Raw genomic sequence first — 20163 nt, forward strand, 5'->3', positions numbered from 1 at the left:
GCATTAGGGACTTTGTGGTAATGGAACTCTTCCGAATTCTGATTGCGGTAGAGGTTCCAGAAATGTGTCCATGTGGTAAAATTGCATGGTACAATACACCCCTCAAAAAATGAGTGGCTGGAAAAACTGGTGAAATCTGAATAGGTCTGTAGGTCTATAGTTTCGTTAATAGTGCTGTGCCAATGTCAGTTTTCTGGTTTGAAAATGTACCATACTTGTGTAAGATGTTATCCTTGGGGAAAGCTGGGTGAAGGATACACAGGAACTCTCTGTATTATTTTTCAACTTCTTGCAAGTCTTTGATTATGTCAAAATAAAGAGCCAGGAAATAAACATAGAACGTGCCAAGGGAGATGTGAGGATGCAACAGAGAGGAAATCAACTGGTCCTTGCTCTCTCATCAAGTTCACATCCCACTGGGAAGAGAAACCAGTAATTACACAGTCACTTATTTCATCACGATTATGCCTAGCTTTATGAAGGAAAAACATAACGGGCTATGAGAGCACATGCAAGAAAAAGGGACAACTCAGGGGAGGCTTCTTGGAGCTTATGCTATTTCTGATCCCTTCTACATGGTAAGGATGAGCGGGGAGGGGTGGTGGGAGGCATTCCAGGCAGACGGGACAGCGGATGAGGGGCCTGGAGAGTAGACGGAGCCTTCAGCAGCTTAGAGGGGCCAGCAAGCGAAAGGACACATAGGAGATAGTTAAATGGGCTCATGTTATAAGCAGAGGCCTGAAGTGGGTCAGGGAAAAAAGTAATTACTTTTGACGAGAAATTGTAAGGTTTTTTTTAGGTGGTGGGGACAGCTGCACAAATGATATTTAACATTTGATAGAGCTTGGATTTTGGAAAAAAATGTAGTGCATTTCAAACTGCTATTACAAAAAGCAGAAAGGAATGGATACTTGGAAATATGTGGTAAGTTTGGGAAACTATACATATTCTGTTGACTGGGTTCCTGGAAGAAGCTGGAAGGGAACTGGAAAGAGAATTTGGGACCAGATCACAAAGGGAGTTTTTATTTTATTCTGCAAACAAGGGGGAGCCATTGGAAGTTTTAAACTGAGAAGTTCTTAAATGTTTTTAGTAAGATAACTCTGAGGCCAAGATAAAGCATGGATAGAATTTAAAGGAAACTGATGCCAGTGGCTCTAGCCAAGGGGCTACGGCAATAGTCCAGGACAGGGACAGCGTGGCCTGGAACCGGGGTAAAGGCAGTAGGCACTGGGAGCAGGGAATGACAGAGGAGCCTTTGTGAAAGTCAGCTCAAAAGGCAATGGTGACCTCGGATCCAGGAGCTTCACTTCTAGTGACTTATTCCTCTGAGGTACTCATGATTTGGGTGCATGAAAACACACACATCACAAAGCATTGCAGCATTATTGGAAATTGTACTATTTGTAATGAATATACATATGCATTAGTGAGTGCTTGAGTAATTATAGTGCATAATCATACAGTGTGGCACTATGAAGTGCTTAAGAAAACTGGGATATCACCTTAAAACTTTCTTAAGTTAAAAAACCACAGAAGATAGGAGCACGAGGGTGGCTCAGCCAGTTAAGTGTCTGACTCTTGGTTTCAGCTCAGGTCATGGCCTCATGATTTGTGAGCGCCACACTGGGCTCTGTCCTGACAGAACAGGGCCTTCTTGGAATTCTCTCTCTCCCTCTCTCTTTCCCAACCTCTCTGCCCCTCTCTCTCTAAATAAACTTAAAAAAAATCGCAGGAGACTAATCAAAGTATGATCTAATTTTCTAAAATAATTAATGGAATGCACTTTACATGCATAGGAAAAGACCTTTTAAGGGATTACGTATCCTTTTGACAATGACTGTCTATACAGGGCGAGATTACAAATAATTTTTACTTTTTATGCATTTCTCTATAGTGATGTATTAAGAATGTTTTCATGCTTAAATATGTCTGTCTGTTGTGCTTATCCATGCATGGCATGGTCTTAGATTGGGCTTCCTATGAACAGGCTCAGGGTTGGAGAGCACATGCAGAAGGGGGTTCTTGGGAGAAACACCTGTTCTGAAGTGGGGAAGACAGTAGCGGGTGGAAGGGGAGGATGGCCCACACTGCAGTCGTAACAGGCATCCTGGGACCTTAGAGTTTCCCGGAATGGAGACAGAGGGGCTGGGGGCTTGTTTCCTTGCATCAGTCAGTCATTGGATTCAGACTTCCCCTGGGGAAGGGGCCTGACTTCGTGCAAGGCGGTTCCCAATGAGGGGGGATGCAGCTCAAGAGTGGCCAAAAACCAATATTCCCAACATCTGAGGGCTGGATGCATGGACCCTGAAGAGGGGATCAGGGAGAGGCACTACAGTATCCACCACAGTTACCTGATATGGGCATAAAAGCTGTTCTCTGACTTTGCAGTCGTTGTGAATAACCACACTCAGCTTACATGAATCAAAGATGAAGGACGAAAAATGGAGATCTCGGCGTGGCACAAAATTCAGTGAAATGAAATGTTTTTGACTTAAAAAAAAAAATCTTAGCAATTCGGACTAGAAAGCAATATATCCAGCCTGATGAAGGCACTTTCTCTAGCCTGCCCTTTCACTGAAGCTCTGACCCCTCAGGGCCCGCTCCACCAATCTGCGTGGGCCCGAGGCCCGGCTCATCCATGCCCGTGGCCACCATGCAGGGAGCACTCTGATTCTAGTAGGGCCATTGGCCCCCAGGGCAGCCCCAGTTTCTGTGTTTGCTACTGTTCTGGTTTTGTCTCTGTTCTGTTCTTGTCCGTATGGGTCTTTTTTCCCCCCCCACTAACTCCCAGTGACTTCCCTTCCTTTCTTGTCTGCTCAGCAATACATTTGAAGGTATATTTGTTGTAATTTATTTAGCACCTAGTGTTTCCCAGTGGGAGGGTTTTTCGGTGTATCTAGTCCACAGCACTGCAGAAAGCTGACCCCCAACCATCTTAACCAAAGGCAGGTTTTCCTTTTGCTGCTTATAATGTGACTTTCAGCTTTATGTGGCTTTATATTTTTATACTTTATTTCTTAAACTCTCCCCTCTTATCTTGTCTGTCTTCTTTATTTAATCTCAAATTTTCATCTTTGACCTCTTTTCTTTAATGGAGAATCATTTGATCATTAATTAATAACTTTTCCGGTTTGTCTTGTTCAGGTGCCTTTTGCCAGGGGAGGTCATAGTCCCCCTTCTCTCTCTCTCTCTCTCTCTCCCTTTTGTGGTATTTATGAATACATTCCATGCTATTTCTTTTCTTATGATTACTCAGCCTCAAATGGGTGTGTTCTTTCTGAGCCAGCTCTTTGTGCAAGGACAGAAGTGAGCTAGGGCAGCTTGAATTTCTGCCTACTTTCCACCACCACCTCCTCTGGAGAGTGGCTATACTCATCTCTCTCTCCTTGACTCGTTTTGATCACAACCATTTTATATGGTGACGGGAAGCTTTGTGTTGGTCAGGTGAGCGTGCAGGCTGGCCACCGCAGATCCTTTCTTGTTTACCTAACATCCCCACATCCTGCTTCTCCAGAGATGATACGCTGGCCTGTTCCCACATTTAGCATCACCACTGCTGACACCTGAAGCCACACAGGGATCAGAACGTCTCCCTGGTGCTCCCATGCATCTCAGACCTCCTCCTGTTCCCAGCAAGGGTCATTCAGTGTCCCTTAGAGTATGCCGCCTGTAGCGATCTCTCTGTTCTGCTCGCTCGACCAGAGAACCCTTGGATCTTGTTTCTTCCATCAGAGTCTTGTCTCGTCCCGGCTCAATTTTCCCAATTCTTAGCAACCTGTCGAAAAGACTGATATTTGGATTATCAGTGTTTCCTACTGCATTGGCTTCACTTTGTTTCTCATTCTCCTTGTGTTTTGTTGATTTGGGGAACGAGACCATTTAGTACTTCCATCGTGATCCAGAAGTCCAGAGAAGGATTCTTTCAGGGTGATAGAAGATTAATACAGGTGAAGGAGGGGCCAGCAGGTAGAAAGTCTGAGAAGAGATGGGCTGGAAGAATGACCCTGGAAAGAAGGGCTTCTCTTCCACACAGACAGGAGGACAAAAAACACGGAGAACATAAAAAAGGAATTTTAGGTCATTAGGAAGCAAATTGAAGGCTTGAAAGGGTACTTTCCCCTATGGGAGATGTAGAGCCTGACAGACATACAGGAAGCAGCAACACATCTTTATTCATTTACTCCGGGAAGTTTCATCACAAACATGCTACGTGCGAGGCAGTGGGGAAAAGGCTGCGAACAAGACAGACAAGTTCCTGTTTTTTGACACTTCACCTCCTCTTAAAGAGCCAGATAATGAACAAGTGAACAACAACAACAGCTTACTTTCTCTCAGGGTCTGTGATGGAAAATAACGTGCAGTGGAGTCAATGGCAAGGTCTCCCCCAAGGCCTGAAGGGACAGAGAATCCAGCCAGGTGAAAATGGGGTAAGAGAATTCCTGGCATTAAGAGTAGGAAATGCAAAGACCCTGAGGCAGGAAAGAGTTTAATGAGTTTTAGGAGCCTAGGGAGCCAGAGAGAATGTGGTACAAGTGGAGGTCAGAGAGAAAGGCGGGCGTCAAATCCCATGGGCACCATGAGAGCTGGGTTTTTATTCTCACGTTATTTACTCAGTCAGAAGAGATAATTAAAGACTTAAATGTAGGTAAATATGGATATTTTTATTTACCTTAAATGGATAGGTAAATATAGTTGAAGGCTGTGAAAAAAGGCAGTGATGTGTGTTTTAGGAACGCTCTAAATGCAGATCTGGTTTTAAGGTACTATGAGCATAATGTACAGAGTGAAAAATGCAATGGTGCTCATATCCTCATAATTACAAGTAGAGACATCTGGGTCATGGTTCCAGGAATGGATACTGGAGACTAACTGTACCCTGGAACAGAAGTTACTCTAACGTTCCAGAGGGGTCTGTGCTTCACTGAGCATTGCTGCATTTGAGGGTGTGGCTGAGGGAGGTCAGCCAGGAAAGCACATAAGGACTTGGGATCTCCTAGACCTGGAGGGTGGGAAGACAAGGGCCTTGTCAAAATGAGACAGTCTGTGGGGCACCTGGGTGGCGCAGTCGGTTAAGCGTCCGACTTCAGCCAGGTCACGATCTCGCGGTCCGTGAGTTCGAGCCCCGCGTCAGGCTCTGGGATGATGGCTCAGAGCCTGGAGCCTGTTTCCGATTCTGTATCTCCCTCTCTCTCTGCCCCTCCCCCGTTCATGCTCTGTCTCTCTCTGTCCCAAAAATAAATAAACGTTGAAAAAAAAATTTTTTTAAAAAAATGAGACAGTCTGTCTCTGTGTGGGGACCATCAGAGACAAAGCCAGCTAGCACCCAGAGCACACAGCTTGTTATCGCGCTTTGTGTGTTTGGAAGGAGAAATCACAACTGGAAATACGTCTACATATGACCTCGCAGCACGTATTCCCAGGGAAAGAAGTGATGGGAAAGCAAATCATAACAAAGCAAATCTGGAGACAAAGTAATAGAGCCCAAAACAGAATTAAAATTTTTTTTCCCAATTGGTATTTGGTAAAGTCTGAGTACTAATAGATTAGCTTTTAAAGGAAACACACTTTCATAGGATCCTTTCCTGTTGAAGCTAAAGACTTTAAAGATGTATTCGTGTATTTCCTCCTTCCTTCCTTCAACAGTGGATGTTTGAGATCATGTAAATGGCCTCTATAGACCAATCTGTAGATAAGTGACTTTTCTCTTTGGCCTCCTTCATGGTAAATTTCTCTGCAACAGCCTTTGTGCTCTAATCGGTTTTACTGAATTCCCATGAATTTCCCACTGATCAGTAAAGCTTCTCCTTAGAAGTGGACTAAAGCTGATTTACTTCGGCTTCTACTGATACCGTATAAGAGACTCCTTATAGAAGGAGGTGAAGTGTGGATCCAGTTTTCTTTCGCATTCATTGCTAATTGTTCCAGGGGTTCAAACGAGGCCTCAACGACCAGCTGTAACACAAGTACTTTGTCTGGGAAGTTTGAAGGACTAGAAAGTGCCTGAGCTCCTTCCACTCTCAGTTCAAGTACAGTATTCTGGTCCTGGCAGCGGGGAAGCAGCAGGTGCACGCGGAGGAATCGCTGGCCACAACAGTGGAACGTTTCAGTAGCACTTGGCCTGTCCCAGAGAACCTATTTTTGTTTCATATTCATGCCCCGGTAGTAGAGTTCAAACTTATTTTGGGTTTGCTGATGACCATACTGTCAAGAGGATATCAGCGCATGGAGCCAAGAAACTGCCATCTGTGCCATGTTTATATCTCAAGAATTATTTAGAAGGCTGATCGCTCAGTTAGCTGGGCCTCTTGACCTTCTAGTGTGATGCTAAGAAAGGTGACTCATACTTTCTTGAAAGTCACTTCACTTGTAATGATCCATGCAGTCCCCTTAATATATGGTAGGGGTTAAAGGATTGATCCGATTGCACTGGTAAGTATTGACCCCACGATGCTTTCCCCGTGGTCGGGACACCATGAATGATCATTTATGGCGAACAGAAAGTAGCTCTCAGCAGTGGTGTGCTAGTAAGTAATTAACAACTGGCTCTCCAGGGAAAAAAATACGTGATTTGCAGCATTCGCTGATTTCCATGATGGAATATTAAGGACACTTCATAAATTCAAAACCTTCAATGAGATGGGAAAATTCCACAAAAGGCAAAAATGACTAAAAGTAACTCAAGAGAACACAGAAAGCCTGGAAACTCTATATGTATTAAAGAAATTGAATTCATTATTAAATCTTCTCATAAGAAAACTTAGAAGTCCAGAAAGCTCCCCTAGAGAAGCATATCAAATAAGTAAGGAAGACAGAATACTAATCTTGCAGAGTCCCTCAGAAAATAGAGGAGGGAGCTTTTCCCGCTTTGTGTTTTGAAGTCACCATTGTCCTGGCACCAAAATTAGAAAAAGACATTATGAGGGTCACCCAGGTGGCTCAGTTGGTTAAGCATCCGACTCTTGATTTCAACTCAGGTCACGATCTCACGGTGGTGAGATTGAGCCCCGCATCCGGCTCCATGCTGACAGTGCGGAGCCTGCTTGGGATTCCCTCTCTCCCTCTCTGCCCCTCCCCTTCTCATGCTCTCTCTCTCTCTCTCTCTCTCTCTCTCTCTCTCTCTCTCAAAAATAAATAAGTAAACTTAAAAAAAAAAAAAAGACACCGTGAGAAAATAAACCTAATTACAGATTGATACACTTAATAAAGACAAGAGAAAAATTCTTAACACAATGTCATTAAGTCAAATCCAGCAATATATAAAAATGATAATACCTAATGACCAGGTATTAAAGGTTGGTTTAACATTAAAAATCTATATAATTCATCATATCAACAGAATAAAGGAGAAGAGCTATCTGATCACCTGAGGCTTTACAGCAATATTATCTGAAAAAAATCAGTACTTGCTCATTACATACATAAATGTAGGATGGGAGAGATTTTCCTCAACATGATAAAAGGCATCTAAGAAAAACATGCAGCTAATAGCAAACACACATGTTGAAAGGCTGAACACTTTCCTAAGACAGGGAAAAAAGCAAGGGTGTTCACTGTTCATCACTTCTAGGTAACATTGCGCTAAAGGTCATAGTGCAGTAAGAAAAGAAAAAGAAGTAAAAGGCATCCAAATTGTAAAGGAAGAAGAAAAGCTATCTTTATTTGCAGATCATGTACGTATAAAAATCTAGATTGATTTGTGAAAGAACTACTCAAACTATGTGAATTTAGCAAAGATAGAGGATATGGTGTCAATATACAAAAGTCATTTGTACCTTTTATATACTAGCAACAAAGAATGTAAAAACAAATTTAATAATATCTACAATAACATAAAAGCACATGAAATGCGATAGATTTAGTGATAGATTAGTGATAGATTTTTTAAAAATTATGTACAAGATCCTTTTCACTGAAAACTACAAACTGAGAAACCAAAGATCTAAATAAATGGAGACGTAAATTATGTTCCTGGGACAGAAGACTCAATATTGTTAGGATATCATTTCTCCCCAAATTGAACATATTGATTCAGTATAGTTGTAATCAGAATTCTAGGAGGATATTTTTGTAGAAATTAGCAAGCTGAGATTCTGAAATTTAAATGGAAATGCAAAGGACTGAAAATAGCCAAAACAATTTGGAAAAGAAGAGTGGAAGCATACGCTAAGCAGAATTCTAAGTTGGCCCCAAGATTGCATCGCCTGTGGAGCAAGTATATAATCCCCTCCCCTTGAATGTGGGAGGGCACCTGTGACTGTGATGAAGATGTGCCCTATTGTCAGGTGACATTATATGGCAGAGGTGAAGGGATATCCACATATGGCTCTTTCCAGGATTGAAATACCTTCATGCTTATATGTGGACTCCAGACCAAATGTAAAACTGGTTCTCACCCTTCAGAAGCAGATATGTCTTAACCACCTCTCAGGTCAGGGGCTATCCCCATTTATTGTGCAGTCAGTCCTCCAGATCAGACCCAGGAAGGAGGCCCACACAGGCCCTGAAGCACACTTTTGTCTTCTGGGGCAGGAAATTCTAAGATCATGGTTTCCCAGGTCTGGAAAAGGAGAGCAGAGGCTCTAGATAGACCAGCCACTTGGCTCTGTGACTACCTCGCTCCGTGGTGGGGGGAGGAGGCTCAAGGTGGCTGGAGTAGTGTCCAAAGTATGACATCTCAGGCTTTAATGTGGATATGAATGACCCCAGGGTCTTATTAAAATGCAGAATCAGAATATATTAAGACAGGACCTGGCATTCAATGTATCTAGCAAGCTCTTGGGTAACATGGGGACTGCTGATCCATGGGACCACATTTTGAGTAGCAATGCTACTTGAGTAGCAATCTTGGGGCTTAGATCTGAGAGCAGGTAACACTAATATTGAGTACATTTGGAGTATACAGTGGAATGAATAAACCAAAGTTGTGAATAATTTAAAAATTACTCATTGTGCTTGGAAAGATCATAATGATAGTTAACATTAATGGCTTGAGTTTTGTTTTTTTTCTTTTCCATCTTGTGCATTTATCAACTAAGTGAGAATAGTTGACCCAAAAGCAGGATAAACAACTAGGGACCCCAATCTGGTATTGAAACTATGTGTGTAATCTATGGTTGCCTATTATAATTATCTTTCAATGTGTTTTATGAAGCAAGAAATGTTCATAACATCTTAGGTTTTAAGGGTGAACTTTTTTTAAAGGCTACTATTACCCATGTTGTAACTGACATACTTGGAAAAGAATTTTGGAACCTTTCTGATTACTAGCTTGTGGTATAACCACTGGGAGTTTTACGAAAAGTGGCATTAAAATATTTACTACTTTTATTAATAAAATGTGGGGGTGGAGATGACTTATAAGAAATGAGATAAAAAGTGTTTCTTTTTAATATTTATCTGCATTTTATCATGCTGTAGCATTTACTTTGAGATGTAACAGCTCTGCAGAGACTTTGAGCCCTCCCTCTGGGATTGTTTCCTTTTCCATGCTACATTTATTGACTGTGTACAAAAGCATTTGTGTTTTCTCTAAAATTCTAAGTTGAAGGTTAAGACCTTGGACCATTCATTTCTTTATTTAATCTGAACTTCTCTCACCATTAGTTTGAAGAAAGATAAGAGAATAAATTGAGTAGTCTACTCTCTTTTGATGTCTATGTTGCTGATGGGTCAAAATAAATCTCAGGAACCCAGATGAGCATGTAAATTATTCCAAGAGAATTAGGATTCTTGTGTTCCATACACTTTGCTCTCAGTGCAGCCAAAGCCCCTGCTTAGGCTATATAAATTAATACATTTGCAGGAAATGTGACTTTGGGACATTTTATATAGCAGTGATTTTAATGCTGTTAGTGGTGAAATGGAAACTTGAGAATGTGAAGATTAATTTAAACCACATGATGGGTTCAAGGAAAATACACTACAGTTTCTTGAATGTGTGCTGACTCTGTACAGTGGGGAATGGGATCCAAAAAACCACTAGTGAACTTTTAAACTCTCTTGAGAGGATTCAAACCAACCCAATTAGCCCTAGAAGAGAGCTGTTCCAGATGACAGACACGATTTATCTTTCCCTCGAAAATAGATCCCTTTGCCTGAGAGAACACAATAGGGAGATCAAGGAAGGAAGAAGGACCCCACGCATTACCACTAATGGAATGAAGTTAGATCTCTCTTTCCAGTCATTAGCTGGTTTACTGATTTGCCTTTCACTGTAGACGACAGTTCTGTTGAGTTCTTTGAACAATGGATAACCAACAAATTGTATGTTGTGAATTTGAAATAAAGGATTTCTTTTCCCTTCCAGTTCGTTGTAGCGGTGTTCTGGATCATTTATGCCTATGACAGAGAGATGATTTACCCGAAGTTGCTTGATAATTTTATCCCAGGGTGGCTGAATCACGGAATGGTGAGTGGACTAAAACAAATAATTTCCTTTCATTAAAAAAAAAAAAATCTATTAGGGAGCTATTTTCTAATTTAGGCCTTCCATAGAATCTACCTAAATGGCAGTGAAATGATGGGGATTATGAGAGATTATAATTAGAGAAGAATGCTGAATGTAAATAAAAAACAACTTCCATGAAATTGAGTCACTATTAAAACTATGTAGAAGATGAACCCACAGTTTATAAGTTGTTGGTGTTGTTGGGTAATACAACTAGCTTATTCCAGGATGAATTTAATTTCTGTGCCATTCAAAGACTTATCCCCTATTGGAGCCTGAGGATCTTTTCCAACCTATACAACTATCGAGGGCCATTGTTCCCCACGTGAGTGGAATTGTGTTGGAAGCAACAATTCTCCTTGGAGAATTTCCCCAGGAGGAGCAGCAAGACTATTATTTTCCCTGGGAGATCTGCCGCAGGCATGGAGGCAGCCTTAGCAGTGGGTGCTGCCATGGCGGGCTGTCCCCATTGGAGCGCGTTTGCCTGGGACTGCTGGGTCTTTTCCTTCTTCTCAGTCTGATTCTTTCTGAAGCTTTAGCCATGGTGTCATCTTCACATGTTTCAGATCAAATCTTTTGGATGGTTTGCACATCACCTTATAAGATCTGAGGGTATATTTTCTTCAGAGAAATTTTGTCGTTGTCTTCTCGTTCTGCCTCTGGAATTGAGCGGTTTTGTTATTAACTAAGAAGCCTGCATTTTTTTGGTTACAGCAGTTTTTAGAATATGTCACTGGGTGCTCCTGGTGAAAAGGGCAACCCATCACAGAAATTATAGGGGAAAGAGGAGCTAGAAATCACACGTCATAGGTCCAAAATAACAGTTTCCTTTCTGCCCCCAATTTTGGTATATTTTGAGAAAAGTGGTGTGTACTAACAAACATTGCTGCGGGACTTTGATTAATCCTTTCCTAAGACAACTCATCACAAGTGGCACGACTCGGAAAACTGGCATTTTCTTTGAATCCAATTAGAGCCACACTATTGAAGGATTAATGTGGCATCTCTGATTCAGTTCCAAACGAATAAGCTGGGTCTTGTCAGCTTCATGTAACCATCTAATGGACTTGATGTGGTTACTCTATGCCTCTCCAACTTTTGACTTTTCTTGAATGTGCAAAGCCTTTCGTAACCCCATGTCTTTGCAATCCTCTGCCCCAAATGCTCTTTCCATTCTTTCCTGGGGAACCCTTTCTCATCCTGCTCGCTTCTATAACATCTCTCAGAAGCCTGTCCTCACCCCCATAGGCCAGATTAGCTCCCCTGTCAGTTACATTTGCAAAGGACCTTCAAGTCTCCATTAGACATGTCTGTATCCCCCCTCACTAAGTGTTCCTTCCTAGTGTAAAGCCTCCAGCCGCAAGCACTCTGCCCACCCACTTGCATGTAGTAGGATCAAGACATGTTTGTTGGATTGATGAGTGAATTTAGTATATAGTCGTCCTCCCCCTTATCCAAGAGGGATCCGTTCCAAGATCCCCAGTGGATGCCTGAAACCACAGATAGTACCATACTGTGTTTTTTCCTATACATACATACGTACCTATGAAAAAGTTTAACTTATAAGTTAGGCACAGTAAGAAATGAACAATAATAACAGAATAGAACATATAACTACATAGTAATATACAGTAATAAAACTGTGAATGCTATTTCTCTCTCTTCATAATATCCTACTGTACTGTACTCACACTTCTTGTGAAGATGTGAGATGATGAAATGCCTACACGATGAGATGACATGGGGTAAATGATGCAGGCATTGTGATGTAGCCTCAGGCTACTACTGATCTTCTGGCATCTGTTTCCAGGCTATGGTTTTCCTGGGTAACTGAAACTGTGAATAAGGGTACGGGGGGCTACTGTAGCCAGTTTCCACAATTGTTCGCCAGTCAGTAATAATAGCTGTTATTTTTTGAGAACCTACCATGTGCTAGGTATTCTACAGTGGTTATACCATTTAATTTTCATAGTGGTGCTATGAACCAGAAATTGGTATCCCTTTCAGAAATGAAGAAACCAAGGCTCAAAGTTTCTGACACAAGGAGGGCCTTAACTGAGAACCAGTGGTTGCATCCTGCGCTATAGAAGCACAGTCCTTAACTATTAGGCTTATTGTCTACACCCCTCAAATGCACAATATTACCTTTAGGCCAGAGAATAAATCACAACCCTTGCAGATCCAAGTGCTAGTTAATGTTTCAAATGAATGGTTCTAAAGTACTGATGCAGTCATTAGAGGTGTAACTGAACTCTCATCATTTCCCCTTGAGTCACTTTGATGGGTTGAATTCTCACTCTTGGAGACAAACACTACTTAGAAATTCAAGGAGAACTTGAGTGATATGAATATTTTGGAAACAGAAAAGATAAATGAATCGGCATGTCAAATCCTCTAAGATAATAAGAGCTCCATAGAGTCTTTCCTCATGAGTTTTGTACTTCAGTAGAGATGAATGACCATTTCTCTGGTTTTCTTCATGTTCCAGTTCATGGTCTCAAAATTACTGACAAAGAAGTTGCCTGTATGGGGCTGAGGAATATTTGTATAGATGTAACTAACTTTGTATAGATGTAACTTTAAGTAGGATACTGATTCCTTCGATTGGCTCTTAAAATATGAACATAAACTGCTGGAATCATGAATAATTTAATTTTTATAAAAATGTGTAAAAAATTTATGAAATACCAAAAACTCAAATAGGCATTTTCAACTTTATTTAAATTTTATTTAAAAGTTTAATAATAATTGTCATGTGTATTTTATTTCAAAATAGGTAATTTTGAATATTTTGTTTTAAAAGTATGAAAATAATTCAATTAAATTTTTTTACATTCATTTGAATGTTCACATTTTGATGAAGACATTCAAATTGTGTGTACTTGGATTATAACTACATTGTTTCTAATTAATGCATTACATTAGTAATATCAATAGAGCTTAAATTTTGTGAGTGTCCATTATAATAACGTATTCAGTGAATTTGCTGAAATGAAGGCAAGGAATTAAAATTTTAGAATATTTATATTATATTAAATAATATAATTTTTGTAATTTGTCACTCATAAATTTGTAATTTATAATTCTATAAGCCTTTATTTTTCTACTCATCCAATCACATAATTTTTATTTTGCTTTATGAAATATATATCTAACAATGTAGAAGGATAGAACATATTTTATTTAATATTTTGCTAGCTTAATTTATAACTTTTAAATATTTATGCAGATGGTGTATGGTCCTTTAGGCTTTTGGTATTGTCTACCTAGAGTTTTATAACTACAAGAATTCTAAGAGACAGTGTAACCTGTTCTTACATGTAGAATCACACTCATTGCTTGAAGAGTCTCAACATCAGCTCTTAGGATCCAGAGCCCTGAACCACAAAACTGAAATGCAGTTTGTAAGTCTGTCATGGCACCATTTCAGAAGACGTCACCAAGTCAGCCTTGAATTTATAACACTCAACTGCCCAGCACAAAATCAGTTAGAAAACAGACTCACAAGATCTAAAATTCAAAGGACTTTCCTTTTGATTTACACCAAAATACCCAAAAGTTAGACACAATTGGAACTAAAGGAAAGTATCCTGTCTCTTCTTTTCTGTTGTCTACTTCTTTTCTCTCAGCAAGCAATCTTAGAATTTTTTTTTTTTGAAGAGAAGAGGAAACTGATAAATAGATGAGTTGCAACAGTAATACAACCTCACTAGTGTAACCACTAGCTTATCTCAGGGCTCCATTAAAATAGCACATGCACACACAAAATTTTAATTTATTACAATTAACAATGTAAATCTATAAAATATAATACCTTTAGCTGGAGTCACTTCAGTAGCCAAAATCAAAAACTGTTCTATCCTTGCAGCCCTATTTCTTTTTGTATTTCCAGCCATTCGAACAGCACATGATGCCCACTAGGCATTCACTAAGTATTGGTGATAAAAAGGGTATTTGTGTGTTTGCTTTTGAAACTTGGAAGAATGTCATGCTTACATTTATATCCTCCTACCACCTTTCTTTCCCTCGGTCCACTGATGAGCAGACAAGAGAAAACTAGAGGTGATTTCAGCAAAATGAATCCATTTTAAAAATGTAATTTGAACAGTCATTGACAGTTGAGGTTGGGTTCTGTGTGGATACAACCTGTGGGAGCTGAGCTTCGATTTAATTCAATCTAGCAAACATTTATTGAAAACCCACGAGATGCAAAGAAGCCTGCTAGGTAATGTGTGGTTACAGGAGAAAAATATTTACACTTTTAAAGTATAAAAACGGCATGTTTGAGGTGGAGGAAGATGAGTGGGGAAGCAGTTCCACCAGCCAACAGAGTGGTCCCCAGGAGGCTGTGTTCACTCTGACAAGGAGAAGCACTATTGTTATTCTGGCCTCTTCCTTGGTTGCAAAAACAGATCCCTGAACCTTTCTCTTCTGCTGATTACAAGTTTAAAGCATTGTCAATGGAGTAAATGTACATTAAAAGCAATAAATAAATAAATCTTTAAACTCTAGAAAGATTGCAGATTCTCAGCAATGCTATAAGAGGAAGAACCAACCATGAGACAGTGTCTGTGCTTAGTGAAGACCTAATTAATGTCTATAACATGCTTTGAGAATGCCAAGCACTGCAGAAGTTTGGGTATTATTATTGTTACTATCACGGATCTTTAAGCATACATGACCTAGATATTCTCATAATCACAGCGGTTGTTCATTCTCCGTATAATTAATAAGGAGATACAAAAATAAACCCCACCTCTCTTCATGCTTGATTTGTCAGTTTTTCTCATTGTATGTCACTGATCCTCAAGAGAACTTTAATTTAGGTAACTATTTATTCCGTTCGATATTATTTTGACATTTGGTAATTACTAAAGTTTTTGTACATCTGTCTCCGAAGAGAAGGCATTGAATACTGCTTGGATGAACATTGGTTTTGCAGGAACTCAGATTAGATGTTATTCTTTGGTTAAATAACACAACTCTGTGCCACCCTGATATGGGATATTTCATAAAATAAGCTGTTGGTCAAAAGAAGACTATCTCCTTTTTCATATGAATAAAGCTGACCTTTCTCATTGTCCCAATATATTCTAAAGTAACTGGGAGATATTTGTAAATTTTCAAAATAAAAGTAAGACTGGAGCAGAGGTCAGAAATTTCTTGGGAACCACTTTCTAAAACTCCCAGTGGACTTCCCAAAGAAAACAAATAAGACCCCAAAGACCCAGGAACAAGAAAGAGTTCCATCCACAGTGAGGCAGATGCTTTCACAGTTATTGCATACGGTTCTCATGTGTAAGCTTTTTCATGTCCAGTTTTACCGATCATAGCTTTCTCCTTGTGAATTTTCATTGGCTCAATCTCATCTTCTCAGTAAAGCCTACTCTGAGCAGCCTATTAGGTATTGTCAACTATTCCCATATCCCCAGAGTCCCCTCGCTGTCCCTGCTCTCTGTCCCTCTCCTGGTACTTACTATCCTTGACATATTATATGGCTTTACTTTTATGTTGTACTTATGGCTTATTGTCCGTCCTCTCCTGCTGGAAGAGGAGGATAATTTTCATAAGAGCAGGGATCTTTGTTTCAGTTACTCATTTATTCCAAGTGCCTCAAACAGTGCCTCTACATAATGGAAATCAATGAGTATTTGCTGTAGGAAATGAATGAATTTTATCAATATTCTATGTCCATGTTTTCTCTTGTTCTCTTCTCCCCTTCTTGGTCTTTTCCTTTTCATGGTAGTTGACGGAATACAACCGCAAACCATTCACTTCTTTCCTAGCTTGTATTTTACGTCACTCTCCCATCTCAGCTGCACTGCAGCAAAATCTTAGACATGACTTGCTATCCCCCCTGGGGGTCTTGTCGGTTGGTACGTATCATATTGCTACTACTGCCTGAGAAGGTCTGAAATGATGTCCAAAAAACACACCATGGTCCCTGGAACATCTGAGAGTTACAGACCAGGCAAATCATATCCTGGGTCACATTTACTGAAAAGTTCTTCCCTATATTGATTATTTTGTCTGGGTATTAGTTGTTTTTTTTCTCTAGGGTAATAGACCATGGCTTTTTAAAGCAGTTTTCTGACATCACAAATTCCTGTGTAAAACTAATTTTCCACGTAAGGGTAGAATTCAAGGCTAATATCATTTGGCATACACTCTGCCCTTTTTCTTGCTCCACTGAATAGATGAGCAGGCCCAGCAGTCGTTTGAGTTCATCATAAGGTCTATAAATTATATGCAGATATTTTGGGGTCAGCAAAACCCAAAGTGTGGTTTACTCAAGCTCTTTTACCCCTAATCCTTAAATCCATAGATATTTCAAAGTAAACTTCATTCATATGTTTCCCATTCATTTGCCCTTAGTTCTTCATAGCTGGGGGAGAGGAGGGGCCAGGCCCGAAGGTGTTGTCTTAGGAACTGGCTTCCTTCTTCATTACCACAAACAGATCATTCATTAGCCACAGACCCAACTCGTTGGCAGAAGTCCATCCCTATATCCTTTCCAGTTTCCTTTTAATTGAAGCTCCAACCTTGGCAAGCATCAGCGATAGCTGCCAAAGAAAGTGAAGTAGAAGCACAAAGCTGCATTTTCTATCATAGAGGCATCATCTCTAAACTTGGGAAGTGGTTCTAAAGATCAGCGGGTCCATACACCATGTGGCACCTAAATGACCTGAACAGTATCTTTGCAGATTCTCTTTCAGTCTCTGCTGGGCATCTCCGATGATGGGACTTCAACGGTGGACCGAGACCATGGAGTCTTCAGCTTAGGAAAGACTCTCATAAGGAACTGAGCCTTCTGTTCTTTCCTCCAGCCCAAATTGGCCCAGTCCATTCATCCATTCCACAGGATTCAAATACCAGTTGTCATTGTTTTCCTCATGTTCTCTTCTAAGAGGATCTCGCTCTTCCCCATAACTTCAGTCTCTCTTAAATGTTGGTCATTCCAAGTTGGTTCTTCCTGTTCCATCTTCTAAGGGGCATCACGCTCAGCATTTGACACAAGGACCTTGAGATGAACATACTGTAACAAATTCACTACGTTAACCCCTCACCTCATTACCTTAACCCCTTCCCTCAGTCTTGTTACTCATCCCATGTTGCCACTTGAATAATGACTGAAGCATCTAAAAGCTCCTCTTTCTACCACATCCCTCACAGTTAGTCGGCACGTCCTATTAGATGTACGTCCAAAGTAGCTGCCAAAGCTGCCCCGGCCCCCTTTTCTCCACCATCCCGGCTTTAGTTCAAGGCTTCATCATCTCTCAACTGAACAGAGGCAATAGGCTCATCTCTTATCTTCCTGCCTCCGAGCTATCTCCTCACCAGGACTTTCCCCGCACTGCTGCCTCAGTAACCTTTCTAGAAGATCTGAAGTTCTGATGGTTCCTTGCCACATTCCCTTCTCAGACACCACCTGTGAATGAAGTGGTCCCGAGTCTCCTAGGCATCTGAGTGGGTCGCTTCTCCCTGCCCTCAGAACACTGTTCTGACACCTATGATTTCACTTATCACATTATTTGATTAGTATTTATTTACTTGTTTATTCCCCTAATGGGCTATGAGGCCATAAGGGGTAGCAACTGTTGTATTTTTTCTCCCATCTTTTCCTCCAGAACCTAGCATATTCTCTGGCATTACTGCACACACAGTAAATGTTTACTGAAAAAATGGAATACAGGTCCTTTACCATCATGCTCAGTCTCCCCTGACTAGGCTTCAGCTTGTCTAGATTCGTTTTTATAGTTTCATATGATTTGGCAAGAGCACAGAGAGCAATTTAGCCATCGTCTTGGCCTATTAGTGCTGTCCAAGCTCCATTAACTCTTTTTGGCAGTTTCATTATACAATACACTGAAACTTCCACATCATTTTTACCCAACCAGTGGGTAGTTTGGCTAACATTTGAAGTTGTTATTTTGGTATTTTATAGACAAAATGTAGGACCTCTAGGCGTATTTGTAGTGTATTCCACCTTGTTAAACTCAACTAGAATACAGCATGAGCTCTGGGGAAGCCACAGTACTAAGATTTTGAGGGTCATTAAGTATATGTTGGAATTTAATAATATGATTGATTTCTAAAACGCTGTTTTGAATTGAGATGCTTAAGTTTATGCCACTGAATCGAAGCTCCTTTGGAGGCTACTGCTGTGAGTAAAGTCAGTAACAAAATAACTGATTATTCAGAGCAATAAATTTTAACCATCTTGTAACCGTGCTTGGAGAAGATGGTTGATTCCTCTAGACAAGACAGGTACTTAGATAAAAACTACATATGTGGTGGCAGAAGAGATTGGCTACTGAAGATTATCACTATGTCCAGGGATGATAGAGAAACAGGAAACTAATGGAATACATCTAGTGGAGAGAGAGTGCTCAGACAAGGGATCTGGTGAGGAAGAGGGTTATAAGATGGTATTGGCACCAAGTGGATGGTAGATTGGGGACAAAACTCACCTTCGAAGGATGGGTGTTGATTTTTTCCAAGTTGGCTGGGAAGTCTAGATATCTAGAGATCCCAAGGGTCATTGTGTTGGTCACATTTAGGTAAAATGGGAAAAGAAGCCTTCCTGAGGGTTCAGAATCATTGTCCGAAATCCTTACGTTGGCACCAGATCATAAAGACAGCACAAATCCTCATCTCATCTCATGCCTCTTTATCCAAATCAGGTTGAATAATGATCAAAGAAAAACAAAGAAAGACTGTGACAACCCACTAGAAAATGTTCAACCCAACTTTTTTTTTTTTTTCTGTTTGAATCTGAACCTAAACTACCAAATTTGTCCACAAAATGCCTGGTCTTTTAGAAATACTGGGTAACTTCCCTGAGCCTATTTATACCTCTTGTCGAGGTGAAGCTTCTCCAGGGAGTCTCCAGTGTTCCCCTCTGCTAAACTGCAGCCAATACAGAATGGCAGCGAAACCTGCCCTCCAGGACATTCCAGGACTGAGTGTGCACTCAGCCCTCATCTCCCAGTCAAAACCCTCCTTTTGCTCCAAGTCCTCTCATGCATCAACTCTCCCTTATATCATAGAGCTGATCACCCCTTCCTTATGAGCCTCTACCCCACATGTGCCTCTATTATAGCATCCATTGTGCTTTACTTGTAGTATATTGTTACATTAGTCTGGAACTGGATGTTCGATAAGAGCAGGCACATGCTCTTAGCTCCCTCCCATAGCCCCATCTTCTGGATCAGTGCATGGCACATAGTGGGTCTCAGAAAATATTTTTGAAGGAATGAATGAATAATGATGGAGGGAGTGCATTTCTATCGTGTTTCCTTACTCTCCCAGACTGGCAACACTTTCTGAAAAGGAAATAAGATTATTTTCTCCAAGTGAGCTCAGGCCAGTACTTAGGATCACCCTGTGATTCTCTATGTTTCATACCCTAGTCCTTCAGTGACCCATTTTACCGCATCCTTGTCAAGCTCACTGGCTTACAATTTTCGAAATCAGTCTTCCCCTTTTCCACAGAAGAACTGTATCTGCTGGCCTTCAAGCGTCCAGTATAATACCTTGTCCAGGCTCACACAGCTAGCCGGCTCCCTGGCTGGAAGGAGAATGCTGAGCTGACTGACCCCATCATGCTTACTGTATCCGGGGCCTCTCTCTGTGGAGCTTTGTTAACATCTAGTGAAGAGACGCCTTTCAACATGAAATGTCATTATATTTCGCAAACATATTTCTTCAAG

General features: G+C 40.7%; 1 protein-coding gene across 7 annotated transcripts in view; it reads left to right on the forward strand.

Annotated features, from left to right (window-relative positions):
- The window catches only part of AIG1 (androgen induced 1), a 255537-nt gene that overhangs the window by 80757 nt on the left and 154617 nt on the right, over positions 1-20163 (forward strand). For all 7 annotated transcript variants that reach the window (XM_047859695.1, XM_047859697.1, XM_047859698.1 and 4 more), the window contains exon 3: positions 10310-10411. In XM_047859695.1, the coding sequence (XP_047715651.1) occupies positions 10310-10411 (102 nt within the window). The remainder of the gene's footprint in view (positions 1-10309; positions 10412-20163) is intronic.

This window comes from Prionailurus viverrinus, chromosome B2 (genome assembly GCF_022837055.1).
Source record: "Prionailurus viverrinus isolate Anna chromosome B2, UM_Priviv_1.0, whole genome shotgun sequence".
NCBI lineage: Eukaryota > Metazoa > Chordata > Mammalia > Carnivora > Felidae > Prionailurus > Prionailurus viverrinus.